Below are 23,292 nucleotides of genomic sequence, written 5' to 3' on the forward strand. Positions count from 1 at the left end.
GTTAATGTAGCCTTGAGCCACTAGTCTCAAGTAGATAACAGGCTATCAGAAGGCTATACAGTCTGCTAACCTCACTCCACAGGCTCAGATATATTAAATTTACAAACTTAGTCTTGAACTCTTCAGCCCCTTTAGATGCTGCATCCAGTGAAATCACCGGAGACTGTTTATCAGACTTCATGCTGCTCCCACTGGAACCACAAAAGGCTTTCTACACCTTTTTTCACATATGCAGTAGTGCTCCTCAAGACCTGTAAATGGAATTTGATGTGTAAAATTGGTTGAGTTCCTCTTTACAAAACATTTGCAAAACAACTTTTTAAATTCTTATATACTATACAGTATATATTATTATTATTCATATTTATACAGTATGTTTTTTCTGATGCTGTCTGTCCCAGTTCAGCTAGTTATAGATAACTGCTTCACCCCAAAGAACAACTAAATAGATGTGTTAAATCTTTTAAATCTAGTACAGAGTTTGCACAAAGCCATTTCTGGAATAGCTGAACTGGAAGTCATGTACTGTATATGCGGTAGCACTCAATGCTGTGGTGCTTTAGTGAGTGAATGTTTAAGGCATTTCAAGAGTTGAATAGCTCTTTGACATCTGAGTTTGGTATTTTGGCACATGATCTACCTTTTAATGCCTTGATGTCTATGTCACTCAGAATACAAGACCTGTGGAAGTATGGGGTGTAATCCTATCTGCTGTTATCATACCAAATAGGATTACTGGATGATATTTTACTCATCTGCACCCTTGCTTGCAGTGACAGTCTGCAGACCATTGCTTGTTTGGACTCTTTTGGTACAAGAACAACATATATCTGCTGGCAAGCTCATTATACCCATAGGACTGTGATGAGCCTTGGCAATATAAGCATAATAGAATAGCCAGAGGTGGTAATTGATTGAGGCAAACCACACATTGTGAGGAAACAATTGAAAAAAACTCCCACATGCTGTAGCATTTGAGTTTAAGATTTCATCTTCTTGTGACTTTTACGCAGCAATCTGTCCCTGAGATTAATACACTGTACCGAGGGATACTGTGCTAACTGGAAGTCATTCCAAAAAGTGTGATTAAGCAGATTGGCTGGTCAGACATCTGTTACACCTCGCTGGAGGAATATAACACTGACACATAATCAGATGCTCTGTTTAATCTGAGCAGACATTTATCACCTGTGTTTGATTTGGTTGTCATCTGAGATGGTTGTAGTGAAAAAACGATGCAGTGAAAATGGCACCACTACAGGCACGCATAGGGATTTCTTAAGGTAAGGTGAATTGCCTGCGGCTTGAACAAATCCAGTGGGTGGCTGGAATTCTGAATTATCTCTGACTTTCTGTAAAATGGCAGCTGTTATTATCAGGTTTGAGAATACGCGTCCCTATTATGTAAAGAAAAGACAGACATAGTATTGCTTCACTTGACACAAAGGGATTTTGAAAGATGAAATACAAACAATGGAAGTTTAAGGCACACTGAATTTCTCCTCATGGGTTTCACTATGTTTGAGAACCGATAAAATTAGTGCAGCGTCTTCAAGATTTTGGCATTACACATTTATTATTTCATAGTTACTTGTTTCAAGGCTGAAATAAGATTGTATCACTGTGGTATGCATACATTTTTTATTTCTACCTTCTCTTATAATCAGGTTTTCCTATATTTGTATCTTCATATGTATAATTGGGTTTTTCGAGTAACTTATTTCTGTATTTGCACATTTAAGAAAAAAATAAAATACAATAAAGTTAATCTAAAAGAAATAAGGGTCAGGAAGTGTTCCACCCACATCCAACTGGCAGGAGGCCCCAGGGCAGACCTAGAACAGACTGGAAGGACTACATATCTCTTTTGGCATGGTAATACCTTGGGATCCCCCAGGAGGAACTGGAGGGAGTAACTGGGGCCTGAGTGTCCTTACATTGTCAGATGCCACTGTGACCCGCTCCCAGATAAGCAGCTTAAAATTGATGGATAGTTGGATAAAACACATAAGGGTACTGTGGCATGTGCACAAATTTTTCTTGTGGATTATTGTTTACTAGCACATTATCAGCTTGAATGAGACGATGTATGAAAATAAATGAAATAAAATAAATGTATGTACAGTGAACAACAAAGTGATTGAGTGTGAAAATAGGCGATCGTTTTAGACTGCAGTCCATAAATAGCTGGATGCCGGTTTCCGACCATTTAGTGTAAAAATTACTGTCTGTCTGTTTTTTAAATGCTATTATGCATTTGGACATATACTAAGGATAAAATTAAGAAAAGTAATTGTTCCATTTCCAGTTTCTCATTTGCAAATTAAACAACGACTTTACATTTACCTGCAAGCAAGTCAGATCATCGATGTTTCATTTAAACCCAATAACGAGTGTTTGTTTTCCTTGAATAATTAGCTTTGAAGGTCACTCCACCACCTGAGGGTCCAAACCATAATTTGCTACCATCAGAATTGAAAAGGAATCTCCATTTATCTCTGTTCACCAAAGTGCAGTGCTAAACATTTTAACCATATTAATTAATCTGTACTGCAGAACAAAAGACATTTACTCACAGCCTTTCTGTTGTAACCCGTGGCAACCTCATCGGCTCCAACATTTACAGCATTCGCAGATGCTCTGCTGACCTCCTAATGTTTTTTGTTGTAATGATAAGTGCTTATGCTTAAGGGTTACTGTAAATCTATTAAATCATGTAGCCCCCAATTAACAGGGCAGTAAGGCTTCGAGTTAGTAACAAATGTGTTTTAGCCACTGGCTTCTAGCAAATGTTCTCAAGTTGATTTAATACATCAATAATAATAGCTAAATCATGTAAAACAACTGTTAATGAAGTTAAAGCATCACATGGCCCTTATGTTATTGTCTCCACATTCATCAGTCAAATGCGTCCTGAAATTCTCAGGCAGCAAGAGGACGTGAAAATATGAGAGTAATTCAGAATAGTACTGTGATTAGAGATTAGGTATGCTGGAAGGGACACTGATATGAAGTGTCCGGTCTATTATTGGGACCCAGCGTGAAAGGTCATAGAGCTAGCATGTGACACAGAGGTGATGCAATCCGAATGGACTTGTGGCCATCCAGGGGGGAAAGCAGTCCTCTCCTTCTGCTGAGCACCCTTCCCCAAATGCCTTTCTTGTCTAGAGAAACCAAGCTAATAGGCAACTGAATTGAAGCAGGCCAGAGCCATTAGAGCTCAGCGGTAAAGCCAGAGAAATGGCTTTAGCTGAAGGCCCTAATTGAGACAGAGAGAGTTTGGGTCAGTGATCAAGCTGGGGCACACAGCATTGCTGTGGAAGGAGACTTGTCTTGTGGACTCCTTTGTGCAGAGGTGAAGGCAAACAGGAACACTCTTTGTCCAATGAATTGAACCATTAAAAGTGGTACAGTGCAGATAAAATGGCTACATTAGAACGTGCTTTCCCTGCAAAAACTTTGAATAATATATGGGTATCAAAAGAAATCAAATGCTTTAGATATAAATTACCATGCTATTTAGTATTTCCTAAAGTGAAATACTTGGGACGAAATGCATCAAGAATCCCAGTCCCTACTACAGTTGAGATCAGATAACATTTATCTCTTGGAGATGATTCCTCTCCCTCTCTTCCTTTCCATATTGGATATTTGAGATGGCAGCACTGAGGAAATATCCGTAAACCAGCACCCGGCATCTCATTTATTAGAGGCTTTATTATGGCAGGCAGCAACAGCGAAGAGGGCTTTCCAATCTGTATTCAGTGCACAGATAAAAGTCTTCATTCTAAGTAATGTACCGTTCACTCACTCCTATTCTGGAACACTGGCAATCTGAAAGATTTCAAATTGTTCTATGCTGATGTGCTCTCTGAGCGAAATGAAACAATCTGGCCACTCATGTTCCTATATGTGATGAACTGACTGATTTGTAGGCTAGGGAGATGCTGCATCTCTCCAAGGAGTCGCACCTCAGTGCTCCTATTTCATAGACTATATAATGAGATTAGGTGATAACACTAATCTTTTAAACTAATAAGCAGGTGTGCTCTCTCTCTCCTTGGCCGTGACAGTTTTTCCTTGTAAATAGTTGAGTTGTTTTTTTTTTTTCTTTGTTTTTTTTTTGGGGGGGGGGGTTTCGATTGCATGATTTCATTCTTTGAAAGTTGCCTACAACTTTAGCATTTAACAGTAGCATTTATATTAATGAAACTTATTTGAAGAGCTAGAACAGTCCACTCTTGGTAAACTTGTTTGTGCACCCACTTTATATTCACAAATAGCAAATTGCAGTAGACATTGCATACTTTTTAGAAGTTGTGTTGATTGTATTTCAGTGATTAAAGCTGATAGGTTTGAGTTTTATTACCCCAGGCTGCCAGCACTGATGGATTTGCTTCTGTGTTTACTGCCAGTGTTGATGCATTTCCACAATTTGTGATACCAAGAGGGAAATATCGGACTCTACCAAAAACTCCCAATTCCTACTTGTAATTACCACTTGAACAATTTATCTTAGACAACAACTCATATTCTCAGTAAATCCAAAATGACAGACCAACTCATTAGTCACATTTATGTGCGTACATGTATTCATGCATACCTGACCTGCATTTGTAATTGTATGATTGCTTCCTTATGATACAACACATTTCAACAAGACTCAGTCATTTTTCATGCCACAGCACTGTTTATGATTCTGCTGTAGTTTCTGTTTATACACAGTTTCAGATGACATGCCCCTCTTTGCCTTCTTTGGCTCACATCAATGTATTTCTTTGTAGGTATGACAGTTATGGGCGTCTGACTAACATCACTTACCCCACGGGCCGAGTGAGCAGCTACCGTACAGATGCCGACAGCTCGGTCCGTATCCAGACAGAGGGCTCCAGCAAAGAGGATATCACCGTCACCACAAACCTGTCAGCCTCTGGCACCTTCTACACACTCATGCAGGGTGAGTGTCTTATAGCTCACAAGTGGAGCAGGTGATTTTTAAGGTATTTTGTGTATCTATGGATGTGCCAAAACCTCAACTTTAATTCCTCCACAAAAACTTTCTGTTTGTGGTGTTAAGTTCGTTATGATCAGATACTCTACATATCCTGAAGTGGCCCTTATTGCAAACATTTTAATTGTTAATCAACACATATTCAGACAGACTTTGTTTCATGGATTGCCACACAGTATGTACACAGTGTTGCTGCCAGTGTAGTTTTACTGCCAAAGTAGTATTCAATTACCTGTGTATTGTACATGTAATATACCAAGTATAAAATTAGAATCCCCACTCATGTCATTGTGAGGGGTTTTATATCCTCCCGGCTCCGTGGATCTCTCAAGACTAATCGGTGTCAGGTAAGGGAGTAGATAATACTAATGCAGGGCCACCACTAAATGGGCTAACCAATAGTTTTAAGTAGGACTACTGAGAATGAAAACTGCTGACTGTGATGTATGTGGATTATTCAGAACAACCAGGACGTTTGTTTATAGAAAGAAATATAGCTGCTGAATTCTTCAAATGACATTTTTCAGCGCTTTGTATTATACAGACACGTCCATTTTACAGAGATGGAGGTTGAGGTTACAGCTATAACTATATGTGAATGGCTATCACTTGAGGTAAATTAGATTTTTTTTTTTTTTTTTTTTGGAGGGCCGACCCTTAAATTAAGCACTTACTCTCCATAACTTACTCACAGTAACATTTGTTGCTCTTTTTTTTGTAAAATGTGTAGTGCACCTTGCATTTACCAGAATGGAAACATATATTGATTTTCTGTCTCAACACAATTCATAAATCACAAAGTTGGTGGCCCATACAATATTCTCCAGGTTTACAAAATTTAGCCAGAGAGATGCAGACAGAGGTCAGACTGATGATGTGGCTCAGTCTACCGGATTTGTCTTATACACTTAGGCATTCTGATATCCTGTTTTGTGCCTGACCACTTTTATCAATTACTTGTTGATAACGTGGAACTTTTTGGACCTACTTCAATTTTTCACAAGGCTGCCCCACCTACACCCTCCCACCCTCTCACATTTGATTTAGATTTTAAAGTGTCATCCACCTTTTGTCCCTACTGACTCGTTGCAAAAATGTGTCTGAAACAAAAGATCACTAGCTCTGGTTTGTGGTTTATTTTCTGTTGCTCAGTGGACTGGTCACCTCCATGTTTTGACCTTGCCTCAGACATCTGCTCGTGAGAGGAACGGCGCCAGGAACTCTGCTGTTAATTAATTCACTATTGTCTGCTTTGTAAGCTTGCAACTGGGTGATCACATTACACATGAATGCACCGCCTTCAAGATTCCTTTCTGGTCATCTGGTTGTGTGTTTGTCCTCTTCTGGGTGAACTTAAACACACCTCAGGGTTGTTAATTATGCTGTTGCTGTTATGTGAAACTGATTGGCTTCAAGATTCAAAACACTGAAGACAGATTTGAGGAAGCTTAAACGAAGCGAAGCCTGTGGGCCAGTCCAGGCAGTCCAACTCAAGTCACCACATCACGCACATGGAATATCCCTCCCACCACAACATACAACACCAGTCAAAGGTTTGAACACATTTTCTCATTTAAGTAATTGGGAAGGTGTGTTCAAAGTTTTGACTGGTGCTGTATATCAAAAGCATATTTTTAATCTTGCTGGTGCACTTTATCTGTCAGTGCTCTGCTCACACTTTTGCTGGATATGGCTGCTGCTGTTCATAAAGCATTTCTAAAGCTCCACCTCCACGCAAGCATCCACCTGTAAGGCTGAAGTTAACATTATTGCTCCCCACTTCCTTCTTGTCAGTACTTAATTTTTCCTTGTGGGGAGTGATGAGGTAGGAGCCTAGACACCAAACATTAATGCTGCATATCCATTCACATTATGATCTACTACATGTGAATGAGCTGACTATATTTTTTCTTTGTCTTTGAAATCTCAGTTAGTAGTAGCAACTCCAATCACCTATTGATTCATCAATACATAATGAAAAATATAACAAACATATATCAAATATACAAAGCTATCAAACATACACATGTTAAATTTAAATATATATGAGTTGATATGTAAATAGGTAGATAAGCAAGTGTGAGTTATTATAACCATATTGCATTAATTGTATATTAGCTACTGTATGCATACCATAGTTACGAACTTACTCAGTTTCACTGAGAGGAAGCCCGTCTGCCCATTTGACTGGGTAAAGCAGGACGTTTTCCTTGCATTAAATAACTAACTTAGTTTTGTATTCTTAAACAAAAAATAAACAAATTGTAATTGATAACACATATTGTAATTGAGCCATAGTGTAATGATAAGGTATGCTGTTCCATGGTTTGTCTAGTACCCAGGCTACAGAGCCTTTAAATGTCCTTGCAGGGCAGTCCCTCTCCTGCTCAACTGTACACAGGCATTCGTATGAACTCCACAGTTCAGCAATTTCCAGCTTCATCTGACTCTGGAGGCCTCCTTTTGGTAGGGTTTGCCCTAGAGGCCTTTGGTCAACCCCTGAAGTGTGTATGATGGAGAGAGGTAGGGGCCAGTGCAAGGTCAGGCCTGCCTCCTCTGCCCATTTCTCTTGTGTCAGCAGCAAAGCAGAAAGAAAAAAAGATACAAAAAAGTCTATATTCTCACTAGATGTGTATTGTTGTTCTCTGTGCAAAACAAAGAAAGCCTCACAGTCACTTTAACCTGACATGTCAACACGAGGAAATTACAGGGTATGTGTTAATTTTTTCTCTGTTAAATGAAGTCAACTAATTAATGTAGTGTTTAACAAGCCATTCATTTTCCACTGTCCTTAATGAGAATAATATTCATCCTGGTCCCTGTCAGTGTACTGACAGGAGGCAAGAAGGAGGCATTCTCTGATGAATGTACATGAGATGCTCAGTGGTAACATTAGTCACTGGTCTGGATCTGGAACACAGGCTGTCGTCACCTAGAGACAGGCTCAGATTTATCCATTGTGTATGCGTGTGTGTGTGTGTGTATGTGTGTTTGTGTGTTCGTCCATGTGTGTTTCACTCTGCCTTCTCTATGGCCACAGGCAACCTAGCAGCTTTGATAGTTTTCATTCCCCCATATCCTCCAGGCTGCTGCAATAGCTGTAAAACTTTACTTTACTGGCGCTGTGAAATCTCTCACTATTGATCTTTGTTGTCACAGACCCAACATTATCGCAGGGTTTCAGTTAAATACTGCTGCTAAAGGCTTTCTTTTTGCTGAGCAGCCATTTTAGGTCATTATGTGTGTCTCACTGAGATGAATATTAAATTAAGTTCTCTTACATCAGCTACAAGAAGCTCTGTTTATTTCTCTCCTTCAAATCCTAATCATTATCGTTTTCCCCTATGACCCCTCTACATCCTCAGATCAAGTTCGGAACAGCTATTTCATTGGTCTGGATGGCTCGCTGCGCCTAGTTCTGGCCAATGGGATGGAGGTGTCCCTGCACACCGAGCCCCACCTGCTGGCTGGCACAGTCAACCCCACAGTCAGTAAAAGAAATGTAACCCTGGCCATAGACAACGGCCTTAACCTGGTGGAGTGGAGACAACGGAAGGAGCAGGCTCGTGGACAGGTCACTGTATATGGGCGCAGACTAAGGGTAAGCATCCTGTTTTGCTAAAAGTGATTTCTGACACACTTACAAAGGACCACAAGGTGACTTTTTAAGGATGGATGGGAGTGTAGAAAATGTCCATCCTCCTAAAAATGGCTTTGAATTTCAGCTGCCTCCTTTTAATGACTGAACTCAGTCTGCAATTTAGCCTTGACTGAAAGACTTCTGCATTCCCCGGTGTGGGTGTGAAGTATAGGCTAACTGAAAGACTGTATTGAAGGCCAAATCAATATTGGCACATTTAAAAAAAAATTAAATTAAATTAAAAAAAAAACCCCATTCATTTCAATGAGACTATTCCTATGGATTCGAATTTCAGAGAGCTAATCCAAATCAATCAGTGTGTAAGCCAAGCTTGCGAAGATGACACAGTTACAGACATAATGTCAACAGGTCCCTTTTCAGAAATGGATAAACACCCACTGCTATACCAAAAAGCATCTAGAATGACCCACTGAAAATCATTATTAACACAGGGAGCACCAAGAAAGATTTGATCCTTATTGATTGGCTGGTTTTGTTTTTCTTGGCTTTGTAAGGCAAACAACAAGTTTGGTTAAGTTGTCTTTAACATTCTCTGGGAGGCGACACGGCTAATGGGGAGGTGCCACTTTGTCTGTCATTGGCTGTTCATTTAATGGCCCTATCGTACCTTTGGAAGTGAAAGCTTCTAATGTATGTTACAGACAATGGCCCCAGGGGTGAGACAGGAAATGGGAGCAGCCTAATGGCAAGAACAGGGGGGATGAACAGTGCTGGAATCATTGAGCGACCTTGAGTGGCATGTCAAGTGATATTACGTGGGTGGCTGGGTGAGTGTGTGGCAGCGCGCGCGCGGGGGGGGGGGGGGGGGGGGGGGGGGGTCTTGAATAAAGAACAGAGGAATGCGTGAGGAAGGGACAAAAGAGGCGACCATGTTGCTCTGACTTCACAGATCTTTGTCGGGCTGAGAATGGGCAAAGATGAGAGAGGAAAACAAAAGCGTTGGGGTTGTGGCTGTTTGTTTCTCTGACTGTAGTGGTTACACGGTGGAACTACACGTACATGTGTTTGCTGTGTTGTGTTTTTTTTGTCCTGCAGCTAAACACGTCACTGTTGGTCATCAGTTTACCCCCTCTGCAGAGACACATGCCACTCCAGCTCGCCCCTCTCTGCCACCCACAACATTCACGATTTATGTTGCATAACTCTGTTTCTCTCTATGGAAACAAACTCTCCTCTTTGATTGAGTAGTTTAAATGCATTGTAATGGGAGAACCCTTGTGGCTGCCACTTTGGCATATCAAAGATGTTCAACCACTTTAATCTGGAATCACACAAAGAGACAAGTTAATATATTAGCATTTTACTATCTAGTATCTATCATCTATAATGTATGGCTGTTTGTTTAACAAAATACAAACTGGAAACAAAAAAAGAAAAAATGTGTTCGTGAAAACAGGAAACCAGTAATTACTGAATTAATCATGAGAACAGACAAAATCACTAGAAAATGACAAATTGAGATTGTCGTCTGACAAAAAAGATCAAATGTTGCTGTAATGTTTTATGTTGTGGACAGTTTTGAGTGTAACACTGCTGGTCTAATGTAATGTAACAGTCTCTTTTATATCTACACATCTTTCACTGAGATTTTCCTCTTATAGGTGATGTTCAATTTAAAATAATTCCTCTTGAGTGGGTTTTCATTCTCTTGGGACTGTGGGATCTCTGCTTTGGCAAACCACATCCTGACATGAGTCTCTCTCTCTCTCTCTCTCTCTCTCTCTCTCTCTCTCTCTCTCTCTCTCTCTCTCTCTCTCTCTCTTCTCTCTCTCTCTCTCTCCCAATCCTTATTTCCTCAGCACAGTGGACACATAGCATGCTGTCTATGAAAGAGTCTAAACTGTGTGCAATGTTTCATGAAATGAAACTGCACTTATCTTTAAAAATCTATGTAGTTTTACAAATGACTGTGGAAAAGCTGCAGTAATTTCACGTTTGTCAGTGCAGTTTGACACTTGCTATGACAGTAGGTATAAGTAAAACAGAGGAACTAATGTGAAGCCACCTGTCATTCTTATGCCAGAGAGATCCATTGGAGGATGGCCTCCCTCAGTCTTGGGGCTCAAATTGCTTGTGCTATTCTGAACCTTAATGGATCTGTGCTCTTCATAAATCTGTTGCTTTTGATATAAAGTAATCCTCTCAATTAGGTATCAGTGACATTAATTGCCTTTGGTGTAATTGTCCCTTCACAGATGAGAGACTTAAGCATGCTTTTCTCAATGTGAGATAGAAAAAGATGTTTTTAAGGTTTTCCAAGCATTTTAGCAAGTCAATAACACACCTGAAGAGATGTATTTAATCAGAAAAAAAGTGATTTAAAATACAGAATCGGGGGGGGGGTAGTTTTAATTAAAGCCAGAGACCTATTTGAGACATTTTCTCAGATATTTCAGATGGTGTTTGAAGTAGTGGTTTGTATGGAGATTTGCTTTGACCTGCAACCTAAGTCCCTTTTCTCATCTTGATTTGATTTCTTTTTTCCTCTGTTGCTTCTGCCTACAGGCAGACTCTTGTGACTGAGAAACGTGATGGTAGGGCTGTTGGTTGATCTTTTTTGTTGCAGCACAGGAGCTGCCTCTTAGACAAAGCCTGGCAGTGGCTTCCACTCTGTGTTGACCTGGACGTGGCTTTAAGGATAACACTCTTCAGGGCAGTGTATTTCTGCTCTGATCACACTGAAGCCAAGGGTCACTGTGCTGCCTCATGCATTCAAAGGAGGGGAATAGTGTCATTTAAACAATGTTCTGAGTCACAAAGGAGAATAATTGATTTTTTCTCATCTTTTCCAATTTACCGAAATGGCTAAATAAAATGAGAGTCATCTGTGCTTGGTAATTCTTTTCAGAATGCGGGGAAAATGAATTTAATGATCAATGTGACTCTAATGTTTCTTGCATGAATAGGCATACTCCCACTAAGACTCTGAAATTTTACACAAACAAAGAAGTATGGTAATTCTTATAATTTCATCACTCGAATGGCTCCTGCAGTCCAGAGATACAGCTCATCTGTTGTAATTAAAAACCGTGAAAAGAAGAATATAAAATAATCACTTTGTGATTTAAGCTCCCCTCATAAAGTTTCACCTCAGAAGAACAGTGCACAAATTCACCTCAATCACTGCAACTTCCAAACATGTTTATGTCCTGTTGCTGGAGCTGCTGTAGTCTAAATAAATGTGTCTAACTCCCTGCTTTTTCTCCTGTAGGTTCATAACAGGAACTTGCTGTCATTGGACTTTGATCGAATTACCAGAACAGAAAAGGTCTACGATGACCACAGAAAGTTCACGTTACGGATCCACTATGACCATGCTGGACGGCCTACCCTGTGGGCACCAAGCAGTCGTCTGAATGGAGTCAATGTAACCTACTCCCCTGGAGGGAATGTGGCAGGTATCCAAAGAGGTACCATGTCCGTACGAATGGAGTATGACCAGAATAGCAGAATCATCTCCCAGATATTTGCTGATGGTAAATCTTGGAGCTACACCTACCTTGAAAAGGTATGAATTCTGGCTGACGATGAAACAGTTTTAAGATTTTTTAAAAAGTTAAACAGCTGAAATACACAAGGCATGGACACATCATAGCACATCACTTAGGCAGGGTGTAGCAGGGTTTTCTCCCAGCTTCACCAACTCTGTCTCTTACTTTTGCCAAGTAATAATACAGTTGGTTATGCAGGGTTTGGAAGTGTAGGTTACATTAACTTGTACTGAATTAATAAACTAGATGGTTTTAACTACAGGACCATGGATACACATTTATTTGAATGTGCAATTTAAGAAAAAAAACACAAGGTTGCACTGCCGCTGCACTGCACTGCTGCCCATTGCCTCTGTTCTTTTAATCATTTTTAAACAGATTGCCATTTTTTACACAGTTATACGTAGTTTTTTACCTGTTGTGGACCACATAACTGTGTGTAGAGAAAAAAAAATAGACCAGCCACGCAAAAGTAGTGATGAGCTTCTGTGTTCAGGGTATTCAGTTGATTATAATGGAGCCATGCTGCGACAGATGTGTCATGCTATGCCCATGCCCTGTGTATTTTTGCCGTGAGATTGTAGGGACATGTTGTACAGATAAATTGTGGAGGTGTGTTTGTGTGAGAACCTCAACGTGAGATTTTGTGAGACTGGAGTTAAAAGTTAACTTGTACTCCAGCTGTGTTTGTGCTGCGTTATCAGGCTCTAGCAAATATATCAGCAGAAATGTAATTAAAAACTGCCTGGTGCACTGCAGACATTATACTTTGTTACCATAGTCTGACAGCAATGTTCATCCTGAAATAGCTCTGATGAGAAGATCAGTGAAATGTCACTTTCTACTCACTAATTGAAGGCAAGATATGTGGGGAGAAGGTGAAGAGCTGTGATTCTCCAGTTTTAGACATGTAATATGATAATGGAAACCAGTCACCTTTATAATACTCTATAGTGAGTTTTTCGGCAAGGTCTAAGTGCTGAGATGCTGGCAGCCTGTTGTGACAGCCTAAAATCTTATTTAAAGACATAATGTGGTAGTGGTTGTATATCTTGAAAGTGACACTTCAATGTAAAAAATCTCAGTGTTGAAATTACTGAAAGAATACTCCTCTTCTCTTTACAGTCCATGGTACTGCTGCTGTATAGCCAGAGGCAGTATATCTTTGAATTTGACAAAAACGACCGACTGTCGTCTGTGACCATGCCGAATGTGGCACGGCAGACCCTGGAGACCTCCCGCTCCATTGGCTACTACAGAAACACCTACCGGCCTCCTGAAGGTAACGCTTCAGTGCTCCAGGATTATAGTGAGGAAGGCCAGTTGCTGCAGACCACCTACCTGGGCACAGGCCGCAGGGTCATCTACAAATATGGCAAGCTTGCCAAGCTGCTGGAGATTCTGTATGACACCACACGCATCGGTTTCTCCTATGACGAAGTGGCAGGCATGCTGAAGACAGTCAACCTGCAGAGTGAGGGCTTCACCTGCACCATCCGCTACCGTCAGATTGGCCCACTGATTGACAGGCAGATTTTCAGATTCAGTGAAGAGGGCATGGTCAATGCCAGATTTGACTATGTCTACGACAATAGTTTCCGTGTCACTAGCATGCAGGCCGTCATCAATGAAACACCTCTGCCAATTGACTTGTATCGCTATGACGATGTGTCTGGCAAAACAGAGCAATTTGGCAAATTTGGAGTAATCTATTATGACATAAATCAAATTATCACCACGGCAGTGATGACCCACACCAAACACTTTGATGCTTATGGCCGGGTGAAGGAGGTCCAATATGAAATATTTCGCTCACTCATGTACTGGATGATGGTGCAGTATGACAATATGGGACGCGTGGTGGCCAAGGAGCTGAAAGTCGGCCCATATGCCAATACCACACGCTACACATATGAGTATGACGCTGATGGTCAACTCCAGGTGGTCTCCATCAATGACAAGCCTCTATGGCGGTACAGCTATGACCTGAATGGCAACTTGCACCTCCTCAGCCCTGGCAACAGTGCACGCCTAACGCCATTACGCTACGACATCAGAGACCACATTACTCGCTTGGGAGATGTTCAGTACAGGATGGATGAGGATGGTTTCCTCAAGCAGCGAGGGAATGACTACTTCGAGTACAACTCAGCAGGTCTGCTGGTTAAGGTGCACAACAAAGTGAGCGGTTGGAGCATTAGATACCATTATGATGGCCTAGGCAGGAGGGTGTCCAGCAAGAGCACCATGGGCCACCACCTGCAGTTCTTCTATGCTGACTTGTCCAGCCCCACTCGGGTCACCCATATGTACAACCACTCTAGCTCCGAGATCGCCTCTCTGTACTATGACCTGCAGGGACACCTGTTCGCCATGGAGCTAAGCAGTGGGGATGAGTTCTATGTGGCTTGTGATAACATAGGCACCCCTCTGGCTGTGTTCAGTGGCTCAGGCCTCATGATCAAGCAGGTGCTCCACACAGCGTTTGGGGAGGTTTACCTTGACACCAACCCCAGCTTCCAGCTCATAATTGGCTACCAGGGAGGCCTATATGAGCCTCTCAGCAGACTGATCCACATGGGCCGAAGGGACTATGATGCTCTTGCTGGCCGCTGGACAACACCTGACCATGACATCTGGAAACGGCTTAACAGCAATCATATTGTGCCATTCAACTTGTACATGTTCAAGAATAACAACCCTCTCAGCAACAATGAAGAGATAAAGTGCTACATGACTGGTATGTTTACCTTAACAGACCTATGTTTTGAAAAGATGTGTGTTTGCTTTAACGTATACTATTCTAATACTACCTAACTCAACATCTCAGCTGCAGTAAGTTTGGTTTTAGAGCAGTTACATTGAATTCCAATGGCGATACAGTCACAGCAAGGGGAAAAAAAAGTGTAACAAAGTCTCAAAACATCTATATATATACTTCTTAAACCATAGTTATGTAACTGAATATAGATAGCATTGTTGACAGATGTTAAGTGAGTCCCACTGGAGCAATCAATAATGTATATACATTTTTTTATGGTTAGGGTTAGATGCTAAGATGGGGAGGAAAGGGCCCTTTATCTTAACCCTCATGCCTCTATGACACTGCTTGCAGTGCAGCAAACAATACTCATTTTATTTTTTTTCTGTCAATTTTGTTTTGTTTTTATCTTAAACAACATTCCACAAATGGAAGAACAGACCATGCCAAAATTGCACTGAAAAGCTGCGTGCTATGTAGGTTTTTAAGAGCTTCCTCACTGGGACACTGAGGTTGTTTTTCTGCCCTTGCTTGCGTGTGTGTGCATGTGCGTGTCCGTGTGCCCAGTGGCTATCGTTTTGAAAGTGCTCAAAGGGAACAATGCTGTACGGCAAAGCCCCCTCTGTTGTTGAACACTCAGGTCCCTTTCCAGAAATATCACATCAGTCTCTGTTGCTTTGTGGTAGGGAGGAGGTAAATGGCAGTGAAAGCACCCCAGTGGAGAAGGAGAGCACAATGGATCCATTGAAACCTTAGCCAGGGCTGGTTGTATCAACCTCTATGGCTGGAAGAAAAACAACATTGTTAAGAACACTCAGTGGATATTCTGTGGTTGAACCAATTGGCTTCAACCAGATCCCATTAACAAATGGTAGATTTGTTTAATGTTCATTCTGCATTATATTTAATAATTCTTATGGTGATTATGAACTACTACTACTATAATGCCTTTTTACCCTTTGTCCTTTATTAATTCATCTGTAAACAATACTGAGAGACAAAATAGTCACCTTTTGTACAGGTAAAGGCTAGTCTTTTATTTCTACTGTTCAACAAAGCCATTTAGTTGCCTGCCAAACAGAAAGGCGTTCAGCTTCACCCTCCACCATTAGGGGCTGACTGGCATTTGAATGCTAAGCAGACTGTTAGATATATTGTAGTTGGTCTGCCTCAGTTGTGATTGATGGTGCTGGCATTTCCATTTCTTTCACTAAATTACCAAGGTTTTTCATTGTCCTCAAACAAATTCTTATTTAAAAAAGCTTTGTCAGGTGCCACAGTGTGGCAATGCCAATCTTTGACAAATCACAGCAATGATTCGGCTGTTCTTAACAAACACATTGAAGGGGGCAAGAAACAAATGGCTTAGATTTATGGGGCTTTACTTCCAGTCATGTCTGTAGCCTTTTCTGTGATATTCTAAATTAATGACAGCTTATCACAGAGGACGGCAGTAGCACCTATAACCACAGTGCTGGTGGCTGCTATTAGATGAACCACCTTATCATGATTACATGGATTTGAATCCTTGACATGTCACATTCCTCTTTTTCAGAATCTTTTTATAAAAAATAAAATAATTATAGCAGATGAACCCGCTGAGTCTTCAAAATATTGTGAACTCTCGGCTACTTTAAAATGATAAGAAATTACAATATATAATTATCAGCACAGCAGACGCTCTGGGAATGTCCCTGTTTCTGGGACCCAGCTGTGTGTCATTAATGTGGCACCTGCAAAAGTGGACATGAATCAATGCCAGCATCTTGAGTGTTTATTATAGCTTGTCCACTTTCACAAACAAATCAAGTGCTCAGGCCAAGTGAGGAGCATCTCAAGGAGACAGCCACTTGACTGCAGAATGTCAAACTGTTAAAATACAAAAATCAATTCTTATTGTTCCGTGTGCTTTCTCTGCAGTGTGACATGATTGCATCAGTTTAGATAACAGTGTATGCACGTCACTATTTGACTGTGTGGATCCTTTCCTCTGTAGATGTGAACAGCTGGTTGGTGACCTTTGGCTTTCAACTGTACAATGTCATCCCTGGCTATCGCAAACCAAATACAGACACCATGGAGCCATCCTACGAGTTGATCCGAACCCAGATCAAGACGCAAGAGTGGGATAGCACCAAGGTAAACCAGTCACTTTTTCCACCTTATACCTTACCACAGATCACCTTCTTCCACTTCAGCTCTCCTCCTTTCTGACATCATTAGCAAATAGACATGCTCTGTGTAGCCAGACTCCCAGAGGAGCTGCCAGCTATCAGGCCAAAACACGGCCCAGTGAGCCAGATCCTGGCCCCTAGTCCTCATCTTGGGGAATGGGGTCAGGCTAAACAGCTCTTGTAATTGTCCTGCCATTAGGGAAATTCACTCTCCATTCCCTCCACCACTGGCCATTGATTTCATCTCAGTCTTACACCCTTAGCCAAGGTCTGAGAAGTAGTAGACATGCTCTGATTCCCGCATTTATCAGCCCTTTTAAGTTGCCTCAACTTACTTGAATTATTGAAGAGGCCACTGTTGTCGTCTTGGATTTTGTTACAGCTAGAGTAGTGAATGCTACCCATTAGGTGGCCAGATTCATGTCAAGTGACACTCTGGCTGCTACCTAAACTCAGGGGGCATTTGTTGTTATAAAAAATATGTTCTCAAAGCCTAAAAGCTACTGGGATGTTACAAGACAAGGTCATCCAAATCTGTGGCCTCTGATTTAACCAACCGTCCATAACAAGCAGGCAGATCAAACGGGTAACAGTAAGCAGAGAAAGCATTGATCCGAAAATATAATTGAGAATTTAATCTTTTTTTTTCTTTTTCTTTTTTTTAATTCAAAGCATTATTTTTTAAATCATGCTGACTGTTGCTGTTACAAAAATAGCTTTCCAATAAGTCGCTAGACACTTATTCACTTGTTCTCATCCAAGGCCCTAATCTAAAAAAGGAGATGCAATACAGGAAATATCTAATTGGATCCAAAAGACGTCCCAGCTATTTCTTTGTCAAATAGTTCAGAGCAGATAACATTGAATAGTATTGTAGATTAGAAATAATAAATGCAATACTCTCTTTTTTCCCAGACACACTGATGCAATTCTGCTGTCGGTTCTTGTCACCTCAGACTTCATAATTTAATCAACACATTCAAATGCCAGGAAACCATTTTTCAAACTGACTTAATAGGTTTAATTGCTGAGTAAATCACACTCTCTATGGTGTTTCAATTGTGGGTCAGAATCCGTTTTTTTAAAGAGAGTAAACACAAAACAGCAACTGAAAATATCACATGGCTTACATTTTCTTACCAAATGAATCGTGTAAGCACTTTTGATAGTAGGACTTTGGCTATGTTAAAATTAAATGTGTCATAGATGTAGTTATATATATTCATTTTGTTTATGTTCGCTTTTTACTGAAGCACTCAATAGAAGTAGGTCCATTGTAGAAATTATGTCACTGAATGCTAATTTTCCATCTAGAAACACAGCCCTTCAAGTCTCTTCTTAAGAATACCCATGGTAGACTGTAACATGTCTAAAAATCTGAGGCTTTAAATAACAAAGTTAACCTAGATTTGAAGCTTGTGTGAGCACTTACTTCAGCACACCTCTGGAGTGTGTACTGTAAATGAAATTTAAGGAAAGATTGAGATAATTAGACCCTGTGTATCAGTCATGATATTCTTATCTACAGTTCCTGCTTTAAAAATGTAGTTCTGGGCTTGTTAATGCCATGTTGATCCTCGCTGCAGATGGTCAGACCAGCCTAATTAAATGTAGGGTTCTTTGAAGCATAAATATAGCTTTAAAACTACACGTGGTATATCCTGTACACTTGGCATTTTATACAGAAGAAAAGTGTGCCTGCCTTTCTCTCTCTTTTCATTTAAGCCCCTATTTCACCATGCTGCTGAAGCCCCACACAGATTGAAAAATGCTCTGAGGGGCCAGACAGATGAGGTTCGTGCTGTACAAGGCTTGATCTCTCTTTCTGGGTTGTGCTGTAGGCTGATTGCACCCCATGCTATGTGAATGATGCCTCTCTAGTAGTGTCCCGGGAGGGTTTTTTAGTAAAGTGGAGGACATTTTCCCCTTTCCGCCCTCCGCCTCTGGGACAACTGACCGGGTCACACTGTTGGCACGGTAAACAAACATGGAGTGGCATGGTGTGAAGTGTCCCCCCAGGCCATCATTCCCGAGGGGCTCAACAACACAGCTGCCCCCTTCCCCCTCACATGTGTCCTCCGCATGCAGGATCTGATGAGATGTCATGTCAAAGACCGGCCTGATACGCTGGTTACTGCAGCTTGCACTACTCTCCTCATCCCCACCCAGAACCCCAGCCTATAGCCACTCTCTAACGGGGACACAGGAAGACAGAATTAGAAACTGTCAGGAGGACTTTGGATGTGACCGGTTGACAAAAACTCCTCAGGATGCTCACAGCCTTACCTTGGGCCATGGCAAGAAGGCGCAGTGTTTGAGAGCCTTTTTGTTGCTGCTCAGACCCGTTCAGGCAACTGTCTCACTGTGTGTTGGCCAACTTCCATTTCATATTACTCTCTTCGTTTAAACATATCTTATTTCTTCCTGAGGAGTATCTCTTGTCAAGTACTATTAGGACAAAGTATTAATTTTGGCTGAAGGGAATATGGTATCCATACAAAGCTTTGATCCCTTAAGGAATGAGATATATATATATATACACTAGTTACCAACAGACTGCTGTTTCATATTTGGCACAGCATGGCTGTCAGAAGACAGTAATTTCACCCTTTTTCAAAATATCATGCCTGTCACAAATGATCAGAGAGATTTGCATTTGCTGACAAACACCTCTGCCCTCTACCTTGACTATGTGTGATACATTCACAGCTTCAAAGCATCATGGATTTGGCATGGATGGTTTGCCATTGATAAGAAATGTAAGGGAATTACATCATTATTTTTTATCAGTACAATTATTAATGTACTGAAGATTTTAATCAACTAAAAATGTGATCAGTGGGATGTTTTTAATAACAAATGTAAGCTTATTGTTACACTCTTGGTAGATTCAATTTATCATGAATTGAATTTGATCGCACCATTGGCGTTTTAAATCCAAACCAATCCAGACCAAATAATTTATGAAAGAACTTGGATAGAAACTAGTTCTTAAGCAAAACAACATTGGATGCTTATAGAGGGGTTTTTTTCTGTTTTTGTTTTTTTCTGCAGGTTTCACAGAAATCATGTATTTTTTAGTTATTTTCCTCCATCACATTAATACATGAACAAATTACGAAAGATTTGGAATCATTTTCATTCAGTCATCAGTCATATGCATTAACATGAAAAAGAATGGCTTATAATCTATGGTGTATAAATGTTTGAAGTGTTAATGAAGCAATATGAATCTCAATTTTGGAAAATCAGAAGCATCTGTAAACAGACATTAATGCTTACTCCCTACAGTACAATGATGAAAGGACACTTAGATTAAAGGTTTCAAGCCAAGGTGTGAGGAATTCACATGTTTTGGTAAATACGATGTACTGTAGAAGAATGCTTTCAAACAACTGATTGAGTGATATTGTGTAAATCCATTTCTTGCTCAGATAAACAAACAGAAAAGATATTTTACTGGGTAGATAGAGGCTGTGTGGGTGGTGTAACTAACAAGAAATGTCCTTTTTTTGCAGTCCTTATTGGGTGTTCAGTGTGAAGTTCAAAGGCAGCTGAAGTCCTTTGTGAAGCTGGAGCGTTTTGGCCAGATCTACAGAGCCAAAAGTGCCGGATGTCCCCAGACAGAAGACAAGAAGAAATTTGCCTCTGGTGGCTCCATCTTTGGAAAGGGGGTGAAATTTGCTATCCGAGATGGTCGCATCAGCACTGACATCATCAGCTTAGCCAATGAGGACGGGCGTCGCATGGCCGCAGTTCTGAATGATGCATTCTATCTAGAAGACCTCCACTTCACTATTGGTGGAGTGGACACCCACTACTTTGTCAAACTGGGCTCAGTGGAGGGAGACCTGGCACTCATTGGCATGACGGTGGGCCGCCGCACATTGGAAACCGGTGTCAATGTGACAGTGTCTCAGGTCAACACTGTTCTCAACAGCAGGACTAGGCGCATTACTGACATCCAGCTACAGTATGGCGCGTTGTGTCTGAATACGCGTTACGGCAGCAGTGTGGATGAGGAGAAAGCTCGTGTGTTGGAGCTGGCCCGACAAAGAGCTGTCACCCAGGCTTGGGCACGTGAGCGCCAGAGACTGAGGGATGGAGAGGAGGGCTCGCGAACGTGGACTGAGGGAGAGAAGCAACAGCTCCTGGGCTCAGGGAAGGTGCAGGGCTATGACGGATACTACGTGGTTTCAGTTGACCAGTACCCTGAGCTGGCAGACAGTGTCAACAACATTCATTTCATGAGACAGAGCGAAATGGGCCGAAGGTGACATGAACACGAGGCTCTGGAATGACAGACTCAGATGTAGGACATGGGACTTCTTGCCAAAGACAGTTGTGTACATGACCACTTTCTTTTTCTTTGACTGTGCTCAACTTGGTTTTTAATATACGGAAAAAGAAATAAAACATGGTTGCAATCAGTTGCACTGTATTAATAGAAGAGTGTCCTTCTCCTCTTGAAGATTCTTTAACAGTCTTTGCCCTCCAAGTGCGGCTGCTAGAGGATGAACATTTGCGATGTCTGTGACTTATTTTTGTGACTCCATTTCCTCGTCCCTGTTGGTGATTCTGTTCAAAGGAACCCAAGAGGAGTATTGGTAATGCATTATGTTCACTGGCTCACCCTGCTGCCAGACTTGCAGATTGTTATTCACAAGCTTGCTCCATTCTGCCTTTTCTGCGCCTCAGCCAAGGAGATTCCTTCTCTTTTAATCACTTCTTTTTTATACTTGAAACCCTCATAGCCCCAGTCATCCATAAATAATGAGAGAGATTTCTGTTGGCGGTAGAGCCCTTCATCAAAACCCCAGCTGAACTTGTCAAAGCACCTTCATTTGTGTGATGTCTTGTAATTTTTTAAGAGGAGGCTTGATACTCATCTGTGGTCTTAGCTCGGAAGGCTTCAGCATGCCCCGACCGTGCATGTTGATTGCCTTCCTTATGAACTACATTAGCAAAACTGCTTAATCAAGCTTAAATTGTATGGTAAAGCCAACAAAGGGGACTTTTTTTATTTTGGTGTGAATTTTAATTTTTAACTGGACTTTTTTTTCAATGGAAGAAATGAAAAAACATTAAATTGTTCTCTGCTCCTTTTTATTTGACTGTGGTCAAACAACTCGATTATGAAAATAGAGAAGAGCCAACCCTGTAAGAAAATACTGTGGAATTAATGTCTGTATTACACAACAAAGGGTATTTTACAGGAATGGTTTTGAATTACATTTTAGTTTTGTTTTATAAATAGCTATATGAATTAACAGTATAACAAATGTGAACTTAAAAAATGTGAACTATTGTCCCTTTTATTGTTAATTGTTGTACTTGAACAATACTTAAGGGTGTTTCAACACATGGAATAAACTATGAAAGGTGGTTTAGTTAAATCAGTTATTGTGTTTTTTCATTAGACCAACTACTTTTTACTCATCTCAAATGCATATGAAAGGCAGTGTTTGTTTATCAATGAGCTTTAGTCAGTATTCGTCACCACTGTCCAATGAAATAAAGCTTGGGTTGAAAATATTTTTAAAAAGAGAGGATACCTCTGTGGATACCACAAGGATGGTTAAAGAAACCAATCTCATCAGTGATGCATACTACACATATTGGCTGCTGAGATAGATAGGCTTCGCGTTGTATTGTGGGTGAGATGAAAGATACAAATTGCCTTTGCCCTAAGGGCTGCCCGCAGGTCAACATCGAAAGTGCTTTCACTCTCCAGAATAGGGCTCCACTTGGTCCCATGGCTGGCTGAAACACGTTAGACCTGCAGGTGTACTAGTTCCCGTTTACAGACTAAAGGTCGTCTATACACGACAACCTTGGAAATGGACAGATTCTAGCTCCTATATCTCCATGTTCTCCTCAGTGGGGATGGCAAAGGACAATTTACACCCGCTCATTTGAAAATGTCGTGTGAAACTGAAGTCAAGACTATTTTGGAAATCATGTCATTGAGTTGACTTCTGGTACTTTTTGAACTATGCCAAGCCACTGCACACTCTTGACTTTCTTATCGTTTCTCCATCAAACACATGAACTTGTTTATGTGTGTAGGGATTGTGGGAGCATGATTGAGTGTCTCAATCTGTACAAACATTAAAAACAAACAGTACACAATTTTTTTTTTCTGCTGTTGGTTGATTCAGTGACGCTTTGTTTCCAAAAAATATGTATGTTCA

The 23,292-nt window shown here is 40.9% G+C and overlaps 1 protein-coding gene across 6 annotated transcripts in view; it reads left to right on the plus strand.

Moving 5' to 3' along the window:
- Positions 1-21,907, plus strand: part of tenm4 (teneurin transmembrane protein 4) — a 123,948-nt gene extending 102,041 nt beyond the window's left edge. For all 6 annotated transcript variants that reach the window (XM_062418929.1, XM_062418928.1, XM_062418930.1 and 3 more), the window contains 6 exons: positions 4,785-4,957; positions 8,377-8,612; positions 11,884-12,180; positions 13,289-14,903; positions 16,921-17,063; positions 20,617-21,907. In XM_062418929.1, the coding sequence (XP_062274913.1) occupies positions 4,785-4,957; positions 8,377-8,612; positions 11,884-12,180; positions 13,289-14,903; positions 16,921-17,063; positions 20,617-21,375 (3,223 nt within the window). In that variant the 3' untranslated portion in view covers positions 21,376-21,907. The remainder of the gene's footprint in view (positions 1-4,784; positions 4,958-8,376; positions 8,613-11,883; positions 12,181-13,288; positions 14,904-16,920; positions 17,064-20,616) is intronic.
- Positions 21,908-23,292: the final 1,385 nt, after the last annotated feature.

Source organism: Scomber scombrus, chromosome 5 (assembly GCF_963691925.1).
Source record: "Scomber scombrus chromosome 5, fScoSco1.1, whole genome shotgun sequence".
NCBI classification, from domain to species: domain Eukaryota; kingdom Metazoa; phylum Chordata; class Actinopteri; order Scombriformes; family Scombridae; genus Scomber; species Scomber scombrus.